At 38.1% G+C, this 22,344-nt stretch overlaps 1 protein-coding gene across 1 annotated transcript in view; it reads right to left on the bottom strand.

The window, feature by feature from the left end:
- Window positions 1–2,830: 2,830 nt before the first annotated feature.
- Window positions 2,831–22,344, bottom strand: part of TTC23L (tetratricopeptide repeat domain 23 like) — a 58,299-nt gene continuing 38,785 nt past the window's right edge. Inside the window, exon 8 of the mRNA XM_064375919.1 lies at window positions 2,831–2,880. Coding sequence (XP_064231989.1) covers window positions 2,874–2,880 — 7 coding nt within the window. The 3' untranslated portion in view covers window positions 2,831–2,873. The remainder of the gene's footprint in view (window positions 2,881–22,344) is intronic.

Raw genomic sequence — 22,344 nt, 5'->3', positions numbered from 1 at the left:
TGATCTCAACATTCATTGGGCATTTAAAACCTGCTAAGACCTTCCAGGCCCTGATATAAGTCTTGTACTGATTATGATCTCATTAACTTTCAGAAAATGTACTTTTTGATGAAAGTACTAATATTTTATTGATGAATAAATAGAGGCTGAGGGGGGTTAAGTCACTTTACCCAGGTCAGAGAGCTGAGTGTTGGAGCCTGACTTTTTAAATCCAGGCAATCCTGGGTGCAGTGGAAGATGCCTGTAATCCCAGATACTTGGGAGGCAGAAGAAGGAAGACTGTTTGGACACAGGAGTTTGGACCAGCCTGAGCAACACAGCAAGAACCCATCTTTAAAAAAAAAATCCAGGCAGTCTGTCTTCAGATTGTAAGCTACCCTGCCTATAGAGTACAGATTCTGGAGTTAGAGAGACCCAGATTAAAATTCTAGCTTTGCCTCTTTCTGGGTAAGTTAACTTCAGTAAATCAGTTTTCAGTTTTCCCATATGTAAAATGGGTTCTGGAGCCTTACCTTACAGGTATCCTCATACATATACTCAAATTCATCAAGGTCAGAATTTGTATTACATAGTGAAAGGGTATTTTTGAAATTTGATCAACCCAGATTGAAATCTTACATTTACCAGATATTTTATGAACAAAATATCCAACTTTTCTTTTTTTCTTTTTCTTTATTGAGACAGGGTCTCAGTCTGTCACCTAGGCTAGAATGCAGTGGCAGAATCACAACTCACTGCACCCTTGACCTCGGGCTCAAATTACCTTTCCACCTCAGCCTCCCAAGTAGCTGGGACCACAGGCACATGCCACTTCACCACGCTAATTTTTGTATTTTTTGTAAAGATAGGGTTTCACCATGTTGCCCAGGCTAGTCTTGAACTCTTGAGCTCAAGCAATCCACCTGCCTTGGCCTCCCCAAGTGTTGGAATTACAGGTGTGAGTCATTATGCTCAGCCAGGATACCCAAACTTTCTGAGCTTCAATTTCATCACCTGAACAAGGAAGATAAAAATACCCACTAATAGTGTGGTTTATGAATCCAAAAATGTATATGTAAATATATAATATGGTGCTAAGGAAATGGAAAATCTTCTACATTATAGTTATTAATATTTTATGGTTATTGATTAAGAAAATGCTTTCACATACACCAACAGGTAGGGAGCAAAGTTTCCCATTTTGCCCTGTGGCTGATCCTCTATATCCTCCTAACACGTGAATTATTGACAGAGGCTGGAGAACGTCCTCCTCTGGATGATGATAAAACAGGAGGTGGCCTCCTGTGGGGCCCACCTCAGGTTTGGCTGTGACTGAAATGTGTGTGGATAGGATGGCTGAATGTATTCTCCATGGCATGGTCTTCCGCACCTGTCTAGCCTGGTGTACTTGGTAAGAAGGGGACCGATTGTCAGCCACTGCTGGTATTCAGGGTCCTAACTCTCAGTAGCAATGCACCTCTGTTAGAGGGCTCTCAGGGAAAAGCACATGGCCTTTAAAGTCACGCTTATTTGAGTCCAAATCTCTGAGACTGAGTGAATTTAGGCAAATTCCTTTATAAAATATCAAGCTCCTTTCTGTCAAATGAGAGCTATCATACTGTGTATTTGCGAGGATTAAATTATATACTTTATGAATAGGACCTAGCTCAGTTTTATGAATTTGGTATAAACTCAACAAGTTTTCCTTCTCTTCCCTCTTAAAAGAGAACAGTTAAAGGTCAATACTATTCTGAGATGAACAAACGTCAATGATATGCGTCATTGACAACATCAAGGTTAAAGACTGAGGCAAGTCTATACAAAACTCTCTTTGACTTAAATTCTAAACATTTAAAAAAAGAATCTGCAGAGGCTCTGTCATTATTAACTTCAGAGACAACTGTATCCTAAAAAACTTGCCTTATGTTTATGGACCTAGACTTTGTATGTCCAGCAAGAAAAGTAATTTTTTTTTAAATTTTTTTATTGCATTTTAGGTTTTGGGGTACTTGTGAAGAACATGCAAGATTGTTGCATAGGTGCATACGTGGCAGTGTGATTTGCTGCCTTCCTCCCCTTCACCTATATGTGGCATTTCTTCCCATGCTATCTCTCCCCAACTCCCCACTCCCTGCTGTCCCTCCCCTATTTCCCTCCAACAGACCCCAGTGTATTGTGCTCCCCTCCCTGTGTCCATGTGTTCTCATTGTTCAACACCCGTCTATGAGTGAGAACATGCACTGTTTGATTTTGTGTTCTTGTGTCAGTGCTGAGAATGATGGTTTCCAGGTTCATCCATGTCCCTACAAAGGATGCAAACTCATCATTTTTGATGGCTGCATAATATTCCATGGTGTATATGTGCCACATTTTCCCTGTCCAGTCTATCATCGATGGGCATTTGGGTTGGTTCCAGGTCTTTGCTATTGTAAACTGTGCTGCAATGAACATTCATGTGCATGTGTCAAGAAAAGTAATTTTAAGGTAATCATTTGCTTTGTCTGAATCATATCGTATCTATCACACTGTGATCAGCTACAACCTTGCAGGACTTTTCTATAATGCTCAGCATTGAAAGGGATATTATAACACTCAATATTATTGCAGCAGACCCTGTAATACTGGGTTCTAAGAAACTATAAGAAATCAACTAGTTTCCCCAAGTATAGGATTTGGCTAAATTCATACACAGGTAGGACTTCGCCTTACTAGCAAGAATGTTAGAAGCAAATCACCCCTACCTGGTTGAACTGGGAGAGGCCATGCCATGCATATATCCACATTGATGACATGGCTGATGGCCAGGGCCAGAACTCACCTCTGCAACAGGGTAAGGAGGCTCTTTGTCTCTCTGCTTTTACTGTGTTCACCTCCATATGCAAGGATTTGAATCATCAGACACTAGGTAAGGTGAGAAACAACAGAATAGAGTCAGATAGCAAGCACCTTAATTGCAAACCAAACTCAGGAAAGGACCAGTAGAACTGAGATGTCACAAGTTTACATTTCAAACACCTGTACTACATTTCATTTGTTCCCTAAGCTGATAACAAGCATGTAGCCCCCACCTAGGCTTACAGCATCCTAAATTGCCAAGTTGAATCCCTGTTTCAAATGGAGGATATAGCCACGATGTCTTAGTCCGTTTCATGTCTAGTGAGGGCCCACATCCTGGTTCATTGACAGCTGTCTTCTTGCTGTAAACTCACATAGTGGAAGGGGCAAGGAAGCTCTCTGAGGTTTCTTTCAAAAGGGCACTAATCCCATTCATGAAGCCTCCACTCTGGAGTGCTAATCACCTTCTAAAGGTCCCATCTCAAAATACCACCACATCGGAGATTAGGTTTCAACATATGAATTTTGAAGGGACACAAACATTCCATGTATTGCACAAGCTATCAAAAATTCATTGCCAGGTTAAAATCTAAATGAGGCTCTCCTTAAACTGATTTTGTGTGGAACATGGTAAATCCTCACAATGTGTATGCTATGGTCTTTTTAAATTTCAGAACATTTGTCTTCAGTGAGCTCTCTGACACTGCTTCTATTCCAATCATTATAATTTTTTCAGAAATACATACAGTACTTTAGCTGAATCTCTACTTTGTCCCTCGTACTAACTACTTTCTCATGAGATCCCTCTCTTCTTTCACTCTGTGTTCCAGGAGAGCTTTTCAAGTTTGTTATATCAATCTTGATTCTTAAAATTGGCAGCATATTAAAACTGCTTCTAGAACTACTGAAAAAACAGATTCTGGACACAACTCACAACTTGTAATTCAGATGGTCTAGGGTGAGACTCAGGAATCTGTTTTTTGCTTGTTTTGTTGTGTTTCTTACTGACTGTGTTGCAATTCTAGATTTGAGAAACAATACTCAATATCACTCCATGATGAGTCTTCATTATTTTCAATGTGGGTTTGAATTTTATTAGACTTGTTTCTCTGGAACCTCTTCACATTTCACTCATCATTTTTCGTTTCATCTTATCTTTTGTCCTCAGATTGTCATCCTTTCATTTCAAAGTTTTCTCTCCTTCCAGGCCTCTGCCCCTATTATACAGATGCCATCCATGTGTTCATGCTTCCCAGGAAAAGCTATCCTGGCTCCTGTAACTTACTTTCAGGAGGCTTTCTTTTTCCTCTGATTCTTCAAAATGAGTTACCCCTTTCTCCTGTTATTTACCATTTTCTGATCACATTAGGTTAGCCTGAAATGAGATGAAAATCTCTGCAAACTTGATGTAGACTGCTTCTGACTCCACCCTTTGCTCACTTGAGTATTACTTGATCTTTACCAACTTTTCCTCTGACTTTGAACAAATTTAGGTTTTATGAAGAGGCATACCCATCTATCTTACTAAGTCTTTAGCTTCATTTTGTCAGCATACTGACTGGTTGAACACCTCTTGCCACACCCCTGCTGCAAGGGAATGAGTTCTCTGGAAGAGGAATGAGTACTTGGGTATGGATGGTTAAACAAGGTATTACTAATTCCACCCAACCTTGAAGTGCGTTCAAGAGATTCTGCCACTATCATACTTAGATTCCAAGATTAGGGTGTTACTCTTTTAAGACTCTTGTCCAGGCATGGACTCAACAAAAGTTTTTGTATCATATTCTCCCTCAGCACATCTAAGAAAGCAGACAACTTTCAAAAGATAACACATCACTTAAAAAGAGAAAAGGAAAGAGAGAGAGAGGGAATGAAATGGAAGGGAGGGGAAAATACATACATACATGCATACATACGTACATACATCTTGCTCCTTGCATTCTGCATACATCTCTCCTTGCATTCTGCTTACAAGCCCTGGGGAAAATGTAATGAAACCAGCTAATAGTCACCTTCCTCAGCAGCTGAATTGCCTTTCTGTGCTCTCCTTTGGCAAAGCAGATCCTGCCCATGTTATAAAAATATTCAGCCACATTTTTGCTATAGTCACTGTAGCTGATGATCTGGGACTTTAACGAAGACTTTAGCAGTCTGTAAGCCTCCTGAGGGATAAAATGTTTTAAAAAAAAAAATCAGCCTGGCAATTCCGAAGGAGCATGCTGGTTCTATTCCCTGAGCTCTATGGAGAAGGCATTGTACCCAACGATGACATAACCCATCAGGATCAGTCCGTTGTGATGTGTCACCTAAGTAATTTGTATTAAGAATTAAAGTTCCAAGCTTATAATTAATAATAGTTAATTCATATGTATAATACTATTTTATTTTCATGGCTGCCCCACAAGAGAGGAAGTGTCGTTATACTCATTTTACAGATGAAGGAATGGAAACTGGTAACAGCTGAGGATCTTGTCTCAGATCATACAGCCTATAATTGGCAGTGTCAGAATTCCAACACCAGGCAGCCTGAATTCCACCACCCTTACTCTTTTTTATTCACCTATTTTTTATTTTAAATTTTTTCAAACCTTCAGAAAAGTAAAAGAAGAGTAAAATAAATACCCATACAGTTTTCACCTAGATTCACACATTGCTACAATTTTGCCACATTTGCTTTATTGTTCTCTTCTTAAAAAATAATATCTCTCTCTATATAAATATACATGCATCCACACATATATTTTTGTTGAAAATAAGTTGTAGTAATCAAGATACTTTACCCCTAAATGCTTTTTTTGTTTGTTTGTTTGAGACAGGGTCTCACTCTCTTGCTCAGGCTGCCGTGCAGGGGTGTGATCATGGCTCACTGCAGCCTCGACCTTCAAGGCTCAAATGATCCTCCACCTCAGTCTCTGTAGTAGCTGGGACTATAGTTGCACACCACTCTGCCCAGCTTATTTATTTATTTATTTATTTAGAGACGGAGCCCCACTATGTATCGCAGGCTGGTCATGAACTCCTGGGCTCAGGCAATCCTCCTGCCTTGCTGTCCCAAATTACTGGAATTACAGACAAGCATGAGCCATCACATGTGGCCACTGCTAAATACTTAAGTATGTGTCTTCTTAGAACAAGAAAATTTTCCTATGTATCTACAATCACATTATCATTCAATAAATCTTACATCAATACAACAGTATTTCCTAATATATGTGCCATATTCAAATTTCCCAATTGTTCCAATAATGTTCTTTATACCTCCTTAAAATCTAGCATCTAATCTTCATGTACTGCATTTAGTTTTCATGATCCTTTAATCGGTAACAGTTCTCCTGCCCTTTTGGTCTTTCATAACATTAACATTTTTGAAACATCTAGGCCAATTGTCTTTCAGCAAAGCTGTCACTGTTAACTACTTACAATACAGCAAAAATAAATTAAGTATTCATTGGAAATTATTCATAGGACAACGGTGCTTGTACTCATTTGCCTTCCCAATGTGCTCTCTTTAGAGAAGGTGAAGAGGTATTGTTGCTGGCTCCCTTAAGAACTGCACATTGGAGAGATCCAAGATGGCTGATGATTAGCAGCTCGGGCACGTACCTCCCAGTGAAAGCGCAAAGAACGACAGGACGCCACACTTTCAGACGAATATTAGTTGCTCACGGACCAGGAGATTCCCAGTGGAGGAGCTCCACGGGTCGCCAGGGTGACTCTTGTGGCCAGCGTGGCGGTTTTGCTGGTGCCTTAGCACGCCAGTTCTTGGTGCAGAGTCCGGAGATTCCCGGGCAGAAAAGCACCATCAATCTTAACACCGCTGTTTTGGCTGGCTCAGTGGATTGCTCAGATTTCGGCGCAGGGAATCAACAAGTTGGATGTCAGAAACCCAGTTAGAAAGTCGGTAATTATAAAGACGACAGACGGACAAATATATAATGAAGGGAAGAAACCAGCGTAAAAAGGTAGAGAATACTCAAAATCAGAATGCCTCTCCCTCTACAGGGGATTGCAATTCCTCATCAGTAACGGAACAAGGCTTAATAGATTACACGTGTGTTCCAATAATAGAAGCAGGTTTCAAAACGTGGGTGATAAGAAACTTCTGTGAATTAAAAGAACTTGTTCTAACCCAATGCAAAGAAACTAAGAACCTTGAAAAAAGGTTTGACGAAATGTTAACGAGAATGGACAATTTAGAGAAGAATATAAGTGAATTGATGGAGCTGAAAAACACAACACGAGAACTTCGCGAAGCATGCACAAGTTTAAACAGTTGAATTGATCAAGCAGAAGGAAGGATATCAGAAGTCGAGGACCAGCTCAGTGAAATGAAACGAGAAGACAAGAATGCAGAAAAAAGGATGAGAAGGAATGAGCAAAGTATCCAGGAAATATGGGACTATGTGAAAAGACCTAATTTACGTTTGATAGGTGTACCTGAATGTGATGAAGAGAATGAATCCAAGTTGGAAAATACTCTTCAGGATATCATTCAGGAAAACTTTCCCAACCTGGCAAGGCAGGGTAATATTCAACTCCAGGTAATACAGAGAACACCACAAAGATATTCTTCAACAAGACCAACCCCAAGGCACATAATTGCCAGATTTATTAGGGTTGAAATGAAGGAGAAAATACTAAGGGCAGCCAGAGAGAAAGGTCAGGTTACCCATAAAGGGAAACCTATCAGACTTACAGCAGATCTCTCAGCAGAAACCCTACAAGCCAGAAAAGAGTGGGGACCAATATTTAACATCCTTAAAGAAAAGAACTTTCAACCCAGAATTTCCTATCCAGCCAAACTAAGCTTTATGAGCGAAGGAAAAATTAAATCTTTTGCGAACAAACAAGTACTTAGAGAGTTCACCACCACTAGGCCTGCTTTACAAGAGCTTCTGAAAGAAGCACTATACATATAAAGGAACAACCAATATCAGCCTTTCCAAAAATATATCAAAAAGCAAAGAACTTTAACACAATAAAAAATTTACATCAACTAATGGGCAAAACAGCCAGCTAGCATCAAACGCCGGTATTAAACTTATATATATTTTAATTGGATAAAAAGCCAAAACCCATCAGTATGCTGCATCCGGGCCCATCTTACATGCAACAATACACAAAGACTCAGAGAAGGAGGAAGATTTACCAATCAAACAGAGAGTAAAAATAAACTAATAAACAAAAAGCAGGAGATGCAATTCTCTCCTCTGATAAAGTAGACTTTAAAGCAACAAAGATCAAAAGAGGCGAGGAAAGACATTACATAATGGCAAAAGGATCAATGCAACAAGAAGAGCTAACGATTCTATAGATCAACGAGATAGAAAATTAACAAGGATATTCAGAACTTGAACTCAGACCCGGAACAAGTAAACTTAATAAACATTTATAGAACTCTCCACTTCAAATACACAAAACATACATTACCACCTCACACCTATTCCAAAGGTGACTATGTAATTGGAAGTAAATCACTCCTCAGTAATCGCATAGCATTTCATAGGTTTAAATTAAATATTGGTTGGCTGTTTGTTTGTTATCTTCTTCCCTTATTCCTTCCTGACTACATCATTAAGTATAATTATCAGTATAAAAGAGGTTTTCAATACCCATTACTAAATTGCATTCTAGCCTGGGCAAGAAAGCAATACTCCCATTCTCTCTCCCTCTTTTTTTTCCTTCTCCCTCCTCCCCATTCTCTCTCTCTCTTTCTCTTCCTTTTTCCTCCTTCCTATTCTCTCTCTCTCTTTCTCTAAAAAAAAAAAAAAAAAAAAAAAAAAGAACTGCACATCACCCACTCACTGCCTGAATTATCTACGTTGACAGGTATAACAGAACATTTCTTCAGAATTGGGTTGAGCATGTAGTAATCAACCCTAATGTGGCATATCAGAACAACAAACATAAAAGGGATGTCAGTTGCTGCTTTCCAGAAAACACTGTCAATAAATCAGGAATCTCAAGGCTACTATAATATTTTTGCATTTTTTAGAGTAGGAAAGATGCATTTAATTTATTGTTTTCCTGTTTATTTTCTTTCAGTGTAAAAGTCTTTCATCTCCTTGGTTAAGTTTATTCCTAAGTATTTCATTCTTTTTGATGCTATTGTAAATGGATTTTCTTACTTTCCTTTTCAAATTGTTCAGTGTTAGTATATAAAAATGCAACTGATTTTTGTAGGCTGATTTTGTTTCCTATAGTTTAGTTGAATTTATTAGTTCAAACAGGGTGTGTGTGTGTGTGTGTGTGTGAGAGTGAGAGAGAGAAAGAGAGAGAGAGATCACTAGGGTTTTCTACATAACATCATGTCATTCTGTGAACAGAAATAATTCTACTTCTGTTCATATTTGGATGTTTTTTATCTCATTTTCCTGCCTAACTGCTCTGGCTAGTACTTCCAGTACTATGTTGAATAGAAGGGGAGAAAGTGGGCATCCTTCTTTTGTTCCTAATCTTAAAGCAAAAGCTTTCAGTTTTTCACCATTGAGTATGATATTAGCTATAGGCTTTGCATATATGTATGGCCTTTATTATGTTGAGGTAATTTCCTTCTATTCTTTCTTTGTTGACTTTTTTTATTTTTTAAGACAGTCTTGTTCTGTTCCTGGAGTGCATTGGCCCAAGGCTCACTGCAACCTCTGCCTCCTGGGTTCAAGCAATTCTTCCACCTTAGCCTCCCAAGTAGCTGGCATTACAGGTGCTCACCACCACGGCCAGCTAATTATTATTATTATTATTATTATTATTATTATTATTATTGTATTTTTAGTAGAGACGGGGTTTCACCATGTTGGCCAGGCTGGTCTTGAACTCTAGACTTTGTGATCTGCCGCCTCAGCCTCCCAAAGTGCTGGAATTATAGGCGTGAGCCACCATGCCCAGCCTGTTGTTTTTTTTTTAATCATGTAAAGGTATTGAATTTTGTCAAATGCTTTTTCTGCATCTCAGGGTATTATATGATTTTTATCCTTCATTCTGTTTAAGGTGGTGTATCTCATTGATTGATTTTCATATGCTGAACCATTCTAACATCCCAGGGATAAGTCCCACTTGGTGATGGCGTATGACACTTTTAATGTGCTGTTAAATCTGGTTTGTCACAGATAATAAGGAGTATGCTGTTAATGAAGTTGTGGCAGGGATAAAAGAATACTTCAATGTAATGTTGGGTACCCAGCTACTCTACAAATTTGAGAGACCACAATATGCTGAAATTCTTGCAGATCACCCTGATGCACTCATGTCCCAGGTGTATGGAGCACCACATCTACTGAGACTATTCGTACGAATTGGAGCAATGTTGGCCTATACACCTCTGGATGAGAAGAGCCTTGCTTTATTACTGAATTATCTTCATGATTTCCTAAATTACCTGGCAAAGAATCCTGCAACTTTGTTTAGTGCCAGTGATTATGAAGTGGCTCCTCCTGAGTACCATCGGAAAGCTGTGTGAGAGGTGCTCTCACTCACTTATGTTTGGATCTCCGTAAACACATTTTTGTTCTTAGTCTATCTCTTGTACAAATGATGTGCTTTGAAGATGTTAGTGTATAACAATTGATATTTGTTTTCCGTTTGATTTTAAACAGAGAAAATAAAAGTGGTAATAGCTCCTTTTTTCTTTTCTTTTTTTTTTTTTTCATTTTAAAGTTGCTGCCAGTGTATTCAATGATGGACAACAGAGGGATATGCTGTAGAGTGTTTTATTGCCTAGTTGACAAAGCTGCTTTTGAATGCTGGTGGTTCTATTCCTTTGACACTAGGCACTTTTATAATACGTGTTAATGCTATATGACAAAATGCTCTGATTCCTAGTGCCAAAGGTTCATTCAATTCAGTGTATATAACTGAACACACTCATCCATTTGTGCTCCTTTTTTTTTTTTTTAATGGGGCTTAAAGTAAAGAGCCCATCTTTTGCAAGTCATCCATGTTGTTACTTAGGCATTTTATCTTTGCTCAAATTGTTGAAGAATGGTGGCTTGTTTCATGGTTTTTGTATTTGTGTCTAATGCACGTTTTAACATGATAGATGCAATGCATTGTGTAGCTAGTTTTCTGGAAAATTCAATCTTTTAGGAATTGTTTTTCAGATCTTCAATAAATTTTTTCTTTAAATTTAAAAAAAAAATCTGGTTTGCTAGTGTTTTGTTGAGAATTTTCGCATCTATATGCATCAGGGATATTGAACTATAGTGTTCTTGTAGTATCTTTTTATGGCTTTGATGTCAGAGTAATGCTGGCCTCATAAAGAGTTCGGAAGTGTGTCCTCCTCTTCCAGAAAATGGTGGAGTTTGAAAAGAACTGGCAATATTAATTTATAGTAGTCTCTTATAATCCTTTTAATTGTTGTGGCATCAGCTTAATGTCTCTTCTTTCATTTCTGATTTTATTTATTTCAGTCTTCTCTCTTTTCCTGTAAGTTAATCTAGTTATTCAGGAAACAGGTTCCAGCAGCTCAGGCTCCTTCCCATTAGTTCTCACAGTGTGCTTCGCTGGGTGAAGCAGGTTGGCATTTCAGTTGAACCCAGGGACCTATCTCTTTGACTTCCTTCTTTTTCTGACCATTTTCTTTCAGAAGTTTCAGGAGGCTATCCCAGTTCTTAGAGTGCTGAATATGCTTCAAACATGCATTCATTCTGCTGGTAAGAATCTTGTCAAAAATCTTGGGTTTACAACACAAACAGCTGGCTGGATAACAATGCAGGCTCTCTCCGTGGGAACACTTGTGGGGCATTCCCTTTTGGACAGTGCCTATTCCCTTGATTTCGACAGTATTGCCTTTCTTGTAGATTTGCATGTGTGTGGCCAGAGGAACATCTTCATATTTTCTAAAAGCCCTAGGGAACGTATTAGGGGTACCTTTCCTCTTTTCTCTGGTTTTGTTTGTTTTTGGTTTTGTTTTTGAGACAGGGTCTCTGTCACCCAAGCTGGAGTGCAGTGGCGCAATCACAGCTCACTGAAGCCTCAACCTCCCAAGCTCAAGTAATCTTCCTGCCTCAGCCTCCCATGTAGCCGGGACCACAGGGTTGCACCAGTGCACCTGGCCAATTCTTTAATTTTTTGTAGAGACAGGGTCTCGCTATGTTCCCCAGGTTGGTCTCAAACCCCTCAGTGTTTTGGGCAAGCAATCCTCCTGCCTTACCCTCCCAAAGTACTGGGATTACAGATGTGAGCCACCATGTTTTGTCATTTTGATGAATCTTTGGAAGATGATGGTTCCAGATGAATGGGTTTTATTTTTTATCCATGGCAGATTAAACTGTTTACCAAAGTGTGTGTGTGTGTGTGTGTGTGTGTGTGTGTGTGTGTGTATGTGTATTCCATGGGAACAATTCCCAAGTCTTGCGAGTTTCTGTTATGGTCCTCTAGGACAGGGCTACAGCCTCACATGAAGCTTGGAGGTGGGAGATCAAGCTACTTTTAAATATGGAAAATGTGTTATAAAATTCAGCAGCTTCATTCAAAAGTTACTGGGCACCTTCTATGTGCCAGTTACTGTTTCCGGCATTGAGGACACTGCAGTGAACAAAACAAACAAAAATTCCTGCTGTCACAGCACTTGCTTCTTAATGGTAAAGCTGACCTGTCCATAGTCCTGCTTATGGTTTAGATTTGGAGCCACCTGACACTCAGGTCCTTTGGTGGCTTTGTCCAGGAGTTTGGTATACTAGGAAGTACTTGGTTAGAAGCGGAAAATTATCAGGCATTGCTACTGGTGGTGATATTGGTGGTTTATCACAAACAAGGTTATGGTATTCACTGCACCAGAATATAAACATTCTGGCAAAGTATTTTCACATCTTTGAAAAGAAAATTAATTATTAGATCAACCCATGGCAATTGGTTATTAGATCAACCCATGGCAATTGGATCTCATGTTAATCTTCTGCACCGGCCGAGCGTGGTGGCTCACGCCTGTAATCTTAGCACTTGGGAGGCCGAGGTGGGCAGATCACTTGAGGTCAGGAGTCCAAGACCAGCCTGACCAACATGGTGAAACCCCGTTTCTACTAAAAACACAAAAATTAGCCAGGCGTAGTGGCGGGCACCTCTAATCCCAGCTATTCCAGGAGGCTGAGGCACAAAAACCGCTTGAATCTGGGAGGCGGAGGTTGCAGTGAGCTGAGGTGGTGCCACTGCACTCCAGTCTGGGTGACAGAGTGATTCTATCTGAGAAAAAAAAAGTTCTGAACCAACAGAAAATACCATGGCCACAGAAAACAGGTTGCAAATCTTTATAAGATTTTTGTATTTACAAATGGCAATTAAAATTGAAATGAAGAAAATGTCATCATTTATAAAAATGTTTAGATATGATATAAAAAAAACTTTTCTTCATTCCTGGAAATAAATTTTTGCATATTATGTGCCTATAACTCTACTCTTAAACTGGTTTTTACGTGGCCAATAAGACCATGTCAAATATATCCATATTTCTCACTTGCCTGAGGAAGTATAAAGTTGGCTTGGTCAGATAAATTCATGTGGGATCTTATGACAACAAAAGTCTTCGCCGTGTTCGTGCTGCACTGAATATATAAAGCTCAGGTCAAAAGGTTTTGAGTGATAGCTTAGACTCATGGGACTTCTAAGTAAAAAGGTCAGCAATAACAATTATTTTCTATAACTTTTTTTAATGTGAAAACAAAATTGTGGCTAATAAAAAGCTATCAGATCAAGAGAAAACCACTACTGCAAAAGAAAAGAACTGGTAGCTAGATCCAAAGATGGAAGCCAATTTTGACTTAAAATATTAAATTTACAAAGCCAGAGATTACACATGTCCTGGATTTGAAGGATCTCATGTATCAAGATACAAGACAATTTTTTTTTTTTACTAATATTCTAAGCCTCCTAAGCTCTGTCTAGTATTCCTAGTTTTATTTTATTTTTTTCTCCAAACAAGACAGGCTTTATTTAGATCACTAAAAATAACGTTTTACAGAAAGGGAACCATAACATTACACAACAAAATATAGCTGTAACATTTCAAACAAGAAAGGCAATGCTGGTGGGGCATGGTGGCTCACGCCTATAATCCCAGCACTGTGGGAGGCCGGGATGGGTCGATCGCCTGAGGTCAGGAGTTCAAGACCAGCCTGGACAATATGGCAAAACCCCATCTCTACTAAAAATACAAAAATTAGCCGGGCATGGTGGTGCATGCCTGTAATCCCAGCTACTCAGGAGGCTGAGGCAGGCAAATTGCTTGAACCCAAGACGCAGAGGTTGCAATGAGCCGAGATCGCCCCACTGCACTACAGGCTGGGTGACAAGGAGAGACCTTGTCTCAAAAAAAAAAAAGGTTTGATAGAGAATTGTTAGAAGCAAACATATAGCTGCAAATTTTCTTTTGCCATCAATATCGATTCCCTCTAAAATATTTTGAGCCTACTGTGCAGTTTTCAAGTATAAACTAAACCTTGTTGGACAGAGTTGCTCAGTTTCATCAAAAGAATGAAACCAACTTGCGGGGAAAAAAAATTCCTTTAATGCTAACAAATAATGAAACAATGTTGTTCTTGCCTAGTTTTATCTGGGACTTATCTGATCTCCAGCATCTAAATTATAAGATCAAAAATGCTATTGTGATCTAATAAACAAATTAGCAATTCTGTTTATGCACTGAACATATTTACCTGTTTTTTGCCATTTTGGACAAGCCATTTGCAAAATTCTGCAATGGTGCTCAGTGTTTGAAAATCCTCTTAGCCCAGTGTTGCTCCATATGCATTGATACTTTTTATGAAATATATCTCAGCAGCATCTGGAAAAATGGAAACAATTATTTAAGACAAGCTGCTAACCTTTACAAGTGTCTAATATCAGCTTTGGCTCACTTGACATTTTCATGCTTAAAGTCCGTGCTTGTTCTCATGCCAGGTCTCAGAAGGACTCTTTAAAAGTCTAAGATGTGATTTAATGGCATCAGATAATGTTGTGATTTTTATTCTCCTTATGAAATGCATGGAATTTTTCATAGAAAAAAAAAGCTTCTGTCTAAATAGTTTCATGCTAATACTACAAATAACTACTATATTAAACTCCCGGGTATACTGCAAGACTATATTTTTAGCTAAATTAAACTCTGATAAGGAGTAATGTTTACTGAGGTTCCTGTTTTTTGTGGGGTGTGGGAGGGAGTAAGTTGTGATTTTTTTTTTTTTTTGAGATGGAGTTTCCCTCTTGTTGCCCAGGCTGAAGTGCAATGGCATGATCTCGGCTCACTCCAACCTCTGCCTCCCAGGTTCATGCAATTCTCCGGCCTCAGCCTCCTGAGTAGCTGGGACTAGAGGCATGCACCACCACGCCTAGATAATTTGGTATTTTTAGTAGAGATGGGGTTTCTTCATGTTGGTCAGGCTGGTCTCAAACTCCTGACCTCATGTGATCCGCCCGCCTCAGCTTCCCAAAGTGCTGGGATTACAGGCATGAGCCACCACACCTGGCCAAGTTGTGATTTTATAAGTACTTTACATATATACTTGTTATTGCTTGTTTAATTTTAATGCAGTGTCTTTCCAAACATAATACATGTCTATGTTCTATCAATCTAGAAAATACATAGAAACAATGGGAAAATTTTGCCAATATCATATTTTCTTTGTGTGTAAATTTACAGAATACAAGTGCAATTGTGTTCAGCTTTCAGAGTATCCATCACTCAAATAAAGTACATTGTACCCATTAATTTCTCATCATCCATCCCCCCATCACACCCTTATGAGTCTCCATTATCTATCACTGCACTAAGTCCATGTGCACACATTTTTTAGCACCCATTTATGAGTGAGAACCTTGATACTTGACTTTCTGTGCCTGGCTTGATAATGACTTAAGATAACTTAAGATAATGACTTTCAGTTCCATCCATTTTGCTGCAAAAGACATGATTTCATTCCTTTTTATGACTGAATAGTATTCTATTGCGTATATATACCAAATTTTCTTTATTCAACCATCCATTGATGAATACTTAGATTGATTCTAGATCTTTGCTATTGTGAAAAGTGCTGCCATAAACATACAAGTGCAGGTATCTTTTTGATATATACATTTCTTTTCTTTGGGTAGATGCCTAATAGTGGGATTCCTGGATCAAATGGTAGTTCTATTTTTAGTTCTTTGAGAAATCTCCATATTGTTTTTCATAGAGGTTAAACTAATTCCATTCCTACCAACACTGTATGAGAGTTCCCTTTTCTCTGCAACCTCACCAACATCTGTTATTTATTTTTTGTCTTTTTCTTAATAGCCACTCTGACTAGGGTAAGATGATTTCTTATCTATACTGTCTTGATTTCTGTGGTTTTTTTTTAGTAAGTCTTGAAGTTGGGTAGTGTCAGTCCTCCAACTTTGTTCTCCTTCACTGTTGTTGGTTATTCTGTCCTCTCCATGTAATCTTCAGAATCAGTTTGCCAATATCCAAAAAATAACTTGCTGAGATTATTGGATTGAGTTGAATCTATAAATCAGGTTGGAAGAACTGACATCTTGACTATTGAATCTTCTCATTCATGAACATGGAATAGATATTAAATGAAGAGATCTTAGTTTATTTTAATTCTTCGATTTCTCTTTTTCTTTTTTTTTTTTTTAGATGAGGTCTTACTATGTTACCCAGGCTGGTCTCAAACTCCTGAGCTCAAGCAACTTCCTACCTCAGCCTCCCAAGTAGCTAGGACTACAGGAACGCACCACAATACCTGGCTAGTTCTTTGATTTCTTGTATCAGAGTCTTGTAGTTTTGCTCACATATATTTCATAAATATTTTGCTAGATTTATACCTAATTATTTCATTTCTTGGAGTGCTAGTGTAAATGGTATTGTTTTAAATTTTAAATTTTACTTATTCATTGCTGATATATAGGAAAGTATTGACTTCTGAATATTAGTATCCTGAATCTTTTCTATAATCACTTATTAATTCCAGTTTTTTTGTTGATTTTTTCAAATTTTCTAGTCAGACAATGTCATCTGCAAATAAAAAGTTCTATTTCTTCCTTCACAGATATTATAGTATATATTTTTTGTTGTTATTTTTTGAGACAGAGTCTCACTCTCTCCCCAGGCTGGAGTGCCGCAGCATGATCTTGGCTCACTGCAACCTCCGCCTCCCAGGTTCAAGGTTCAAGTGATTCTCCTGCCTCAGCCTCCTAAGTAGCTGGGACTACAGGTGCACACCACCACACCTGGCTAATTTTTGTATTTTTGGTAGAGATGGGTTTTCACCATGTTGGCCAGAATGGTTGATCTCCTGACCTCATGATCCGCCCGTCTTGGCCTCTCAAAGTGCTGGGATTTCAGGCATCATCCACTGCACCCGGCCGATAGTATAGTTTTTATTTCCTTTTCTTATCTTATTGCACTAGCTAGGTCTTCCATTATGATGGTGATGATGGTGAAAAGGAATAGTGAGAGGAAACTGCATTGTTCCCATTCTTAATAGGAAAGCTTCTAGTTTTTCATCATTTTTATTTTTATTATTTTTTCCTTTTTCTTAATTTTTATTTTTACTTTTTTTTTTTTTAGTTTTTCATCATTAAGAATTATGGTGTTGGCCGGGCACAGTGGCTCACACCTGCAATCCCAGCACTTTGGGAGGCTGAGGTGGGAAGATCACCTGAGGTCAGGAGTTTGAGATCAGCCTGGTCAACATGGTAAAACCCCATCTCTACTAAAAATACAAATATTAGCCAGGCACAGTGGCTCACACCTGCAATCCCAGCACTTTGGGAGGCTGAGGTGGGAAGATCACCTGAGGTCAGGAGTTTGAGATCAGCCTGGTCAACATGGTAAAACCCCATCTCTACTAAAAATACAAATATTAGCCAGGCACAGTGGCAGGTGCCTGTAATCCCAGCTACTCAGGAGGCTGAGGCAGGAGAATCACTTGAATCTAGGAGGCGGAGGTTACAGTGAGCCAAGATGATGCCACTGCACTCCAGCCTGGGGACAGAGCAAGACTCCATCTCAAAAAAAAAAATAGAATAATGGTGTTAGCTGCAGGTTTTTTGTAGATGTGACTTATCAGGTTGAGGAAATCCCCCTATATTCCAAGTTTGCTGAGAGTTTTTGTCATAAGTCAGTATTAGATTCTCCCAAATGCTCTTTCTGCATCTATTGATATGATCATGTGATTTTTCTTCTTTAGCCTGTTGGTGTGATGCATTGATTGATTTTCAAATGCTGGACTGGCCTTGCATACCTGGGATCAATTCCAATTGGCTGTGGTGTATAATTCTTTTTTTACATTGATGGATTCAACTTGCTAATGTTTTGTTAAGGAATTTTGCCTCTATGTTCATGAGAGATATTGATCTGTAGTTTTCTTGTAAAGTCTGTCTAATTTTGGAATTAGGGTAATGTTGGCTTCATAGATTGAGTTAAAAATAGTTACTCTGCCTCTATCTTTTGGAAGAGATTGTCAAGAATTTGTTAGATGTTTTGTAGAATTCACTAGTGAAACCACATGGGATTGTTATTAATTATTGATTCAATTTCTTTAAAAGAAATAGGTCTATTCAAACGGCTCAGTTTTTCTTATGTGAGTTTTGGCAAATTGTGTCTTTCATGAGAGATTGACCTACTTCATCTAGGTTATTGAATTTGTGAGCCTACAGTTTTTCATAATATTCCTTTATTGTCCTTTTCATATGTCCATTGGATCTATAGTGATGTCACCTGTTTCATTTATCATAATAGTAATTTGTGTCCTGCCTTTTTTCCTTAGGCTTATCAATTTCATCGATCTATTCAAAGAATTGACTTTTGGTTTTGTTTTCTTCATTGACTTCCTGTTTTCAATTTCATTGATATCTGCTATAATTTTTATTATTTCTTTTCTTATTATTTTGGAATTAATTTGCTCTTCTTTTTCTAGCTTCCTAAGGTAGAAATTTAGATTATGATTTTAGATCTCTTTTTCTAATATACAGATTTAATGCTATAAATATCCCTCTAAGTACTACTTTTGTTGCATCCCACAAATTTTTACATTGTTTTCATTTTCAAAAAATCTTAATTCAAAACATTTTAAAGTTTCTCTTGAGATTTCTTCTTTAACCCACACATTTAGATATGTGTAGTTTAATCTCCAATTATTTTGGGATTTTCCAGGTATCTTTCTGTTGTTGATTTCTAGTTTAATTCTATTGTTGTCTGAGAGCAGACATTGTGTATTTTCTATTCTTTTAAATTTGTCAGGGTGTGTTTTATGACCCATGGTAAATGTTCCATGTGAGCTTGAGATGAATGTGCATTATGCTATTGTTTGGATGGAGTAGTCCATCATATAATATATGTCAATTATATCAAGTTAATTGATGGTGAAGTTGAGTTCTTTTATGTCCTTAATGATTTTCTGCCTATGTATCCGTCCATTTCTGATACAAAGGTGTGATGGTTAATACTGAGTGTCTTGATTGGATTGAAGGATGCAAAGTATTGATCTTGGTTGTGTCTATGAGGGTGTTACCAAAGGAGATTAACAATAGAGTCAGTGGGCGGGGAAAGGCAGACCCACCCTTAATCTGAGTGGGTACAATCTAATCAGCTGCCACCGTGGCTAGGATAAAAGCAGGCAGAATGTGAAAAGACTAGACTGGCTTAGCATCCCAGCCTACATCTTCCTGCCCTAGAACATCAGACTTCAAGTTCTTCAACTTTGGGACTCAAACTGGCTTCCTTGCTCCTCTGCTTGCAGACTGCCTATTGTGAGACTTTGAGATCACGACTTTAGTACTCTTTAATAAACTCCCCTTTATATATATATATATGTATCTATCCTATTAATTCTGTCCTTCTAGAGAACTCTAATACAAAGGGTGTTAAAGAGCACAACTATTATAGTGAATTCATCTATTTCTTCTCACAATTCCATCAGTTTTTGCCTCAAATATTTTGAAACTCTTGTTAGGCACATACACATTAAAGATTGTATGCCTTCTTGGAGAACGGACCCCTTTATCATTATGTAATGCCCCTCTTTAAGCCTGATAACTTTCCTTGCAATAAGTTTGCTTTGGCTGAAACTAATATAGGTACTCTTTCATTCTTTTGATTAATGTTAGTGTAGTATATCTGACTCCATCCATTTCCTTTTAAGCTATGTGTGTCTTTATATTTAAAGTGGATTTACTGTAGACAACATATAGTTGGGCCTTGTTTTTTGATCTGCTCTGAAATCTTTCTTTAAATTGATTCAGACCACTGATGTTTAAAATCATTGTTAATATAGTTGAATTAACATTTACTGCATTGTTGCTTTTCTATCTATTGTCCTTTTTCTTTGTTCCTATTTTTGTCTTTCACTCTTTTTCTGCCTTTTGTGGTTTTACTTTTTAATTTTTTCTTTTTTTTAAAGAGACAAAATTTCATTCTTCTCCTACACTGGAGTGCAATGGTGTGATCATAACTCACTGCAGCCTTGAACTCCTGAGCCCAAGCAGTCCTCCCACCTCTGCCTCCTGAGTAGCTAGAGTTACAGGCACAAGTCACTGCACCCACCCAACTCCTTTTGTGGTTAAATAGAGCATTTCATATTTCAGTTTCTCTTTTTAGCAGGTCAGTTACTTTTTTTTTTTTTTTTTCACTCTTTTTAGTGGTTGCCCTGGAGTTTTCAATATACATTTACAACTATTCCAAGTTCACTTACAAATAACACTATACAGTACCTTAGAATAACAAAATAATCCTAATCCTCACCTTCTGCTCCTAATCATTGTTGTCATTCATTTACATGAAAATACATAATTGAATACACTGTTCCTATGATTTTGAACAAACTGTTATTTGTTAGATTAAGAATAGGATGGCTGGGCGAGGTGGCTCACGCTGTAATCACAGTACTTTGGGATGCTGAGGTGGGTGGATTGCCTGAGGTCATGAGTTTGAGACTAATCAGGCCAACATGGTGAAACCTCATCTCTACTAAAAATACAAAAAAAAAAAAATTAGCCAGTCATGGTGGTGTGTACCTGTAATCTCAGCTACTCAGGAGGCTGAGGCAAGGGAATTGCTTGAACCAGGGAGGTGGAGGTTGCAGTGAGCTGAGATCACGCACTGCATTCCAGCCTGGGCAACAGAGGGAGATTCTTGTCTCACAAAAAAAAAAAGAAGAATAGAAAAAATGAGTTTTTTATTTTATGATCACATTTATTCTCTAGTGCGCTTCCTTTCCTTATGTACATATGAGTTTCTATATCATTTTCCTTCTCTCTGAAGAACTGCTTTTAACATTTCTTTAAGGCATGTCTATGGTACTGGTTCCTGTGGAGATAGATTTCTACTTTGGTACACTGTGATTCCTTTATTTGCTGTCTCTCCAATTTGTGGGGTACTGGTTTGCTGTGTGACCTCAGTTCTCCATGACAGATCTAAGAGGAGTTAATTTTTCATTTTGCTTTTTACTTGTTTGGATGCAGTGATGACTTCCAAACTCCTTATATACCAGACCAAAAACCAGAAGTTTTTGCTCAGATTTTAGTGCTTATTATTTTTAATCTGGATTCCTGGGGTTCACTCCTATGTCTGCATAGCTTAGTGTTGACCCAGTGATTTGGGCAGAAATTATACTTAACTACCTTCAGGCTATATGTTGTCCATCCTGTCAATTGATCTGTATGTAGACAAAAATATATTCCAAGCTCTCGCAAATTTCGTCTTCTTTGGTTGTGACTCTTTATTAGGCTCTCGAATATCCCCTGCACATATATATAGTTTTGTGGATATCCAGGGATGTGTGAAGAGCTCACTTAGCCCTTTTGTGGTCTCCCCATTAAAATTTCTGATGCCACTCACACCAACCAGAACAGCAACTTCAGGCTAGAGTCAACATGCAGGCTTTCTTCTTTGTATTTCCTTCAGAGTTTGCCCCCTTTATCTGATAAACCGGTGGGTTTTTATACCTTTCATCAAATTAAGTCTTTCTCCCATGCCAGCAAAGCTGCCAGTTCTCTTGTGTATCCCATGCCAATAAAATTGCAATTCTCATGAATTGACCCTGGGCAGTGGATGGAAGCAGCCCTAGGCAGGAGGGCCACAGATTTTCTCTTTACTCGAAGCTCTAGCAGTTTTTTCAAAATAAATGCTTTTCAATTTGTTCTCTTTATCTACTTCCAGCACTATCAAATAGTTGTTTACGACCATTTGATTCAGTTTGTGTGACTGTATGTATGTGTGAATATGATTCACAGACCTCTTCACAATGCCATAGTCTCTCTTTACATTTTTACATTTTGATGAAATCTTACTTTGTAGTTTAATGTTTATCCAATATAACTATAAACAATAGTATTATTTTGTGTGTCCTAAAAATGCCACTCAGTTTTTCCTTAATACTTTTTAAAAATTAACCTTGATATCTACAGATCTAGTCTGGTCCTTTTAACAATTACAAAATTCCATATAGTATTCACTACATATGAATACATCAAATTTTCCTTTTACTTATTGATACATATTCAGGTTTTTTTTACAATTACAAACAGTGATACAGTGAACATCTTTATTCATGTTTCCTT

The sequence above is a fragment of the Aotus nancymaae genome, unplaced genomic scaffold, assembly GCF_030222135.1.
Source record: "Aotus nancymaae isolate 86718 unplaced genomic scaffold, 86718_ANA_hifiasm-v0.15.2.pri h1tg000014l, whole genome shotgun sequence".
Lineage (NCBI taxonomy): Eukaryota > Metazoa > Chordata > Mammalia > Primates > Aotidae > Aotus > Aotus nancymaae.
Note: the sequence above shows the minus strand (reverse complement) of the source record. Positions and strands in the feature narration are given on the sequence as shown.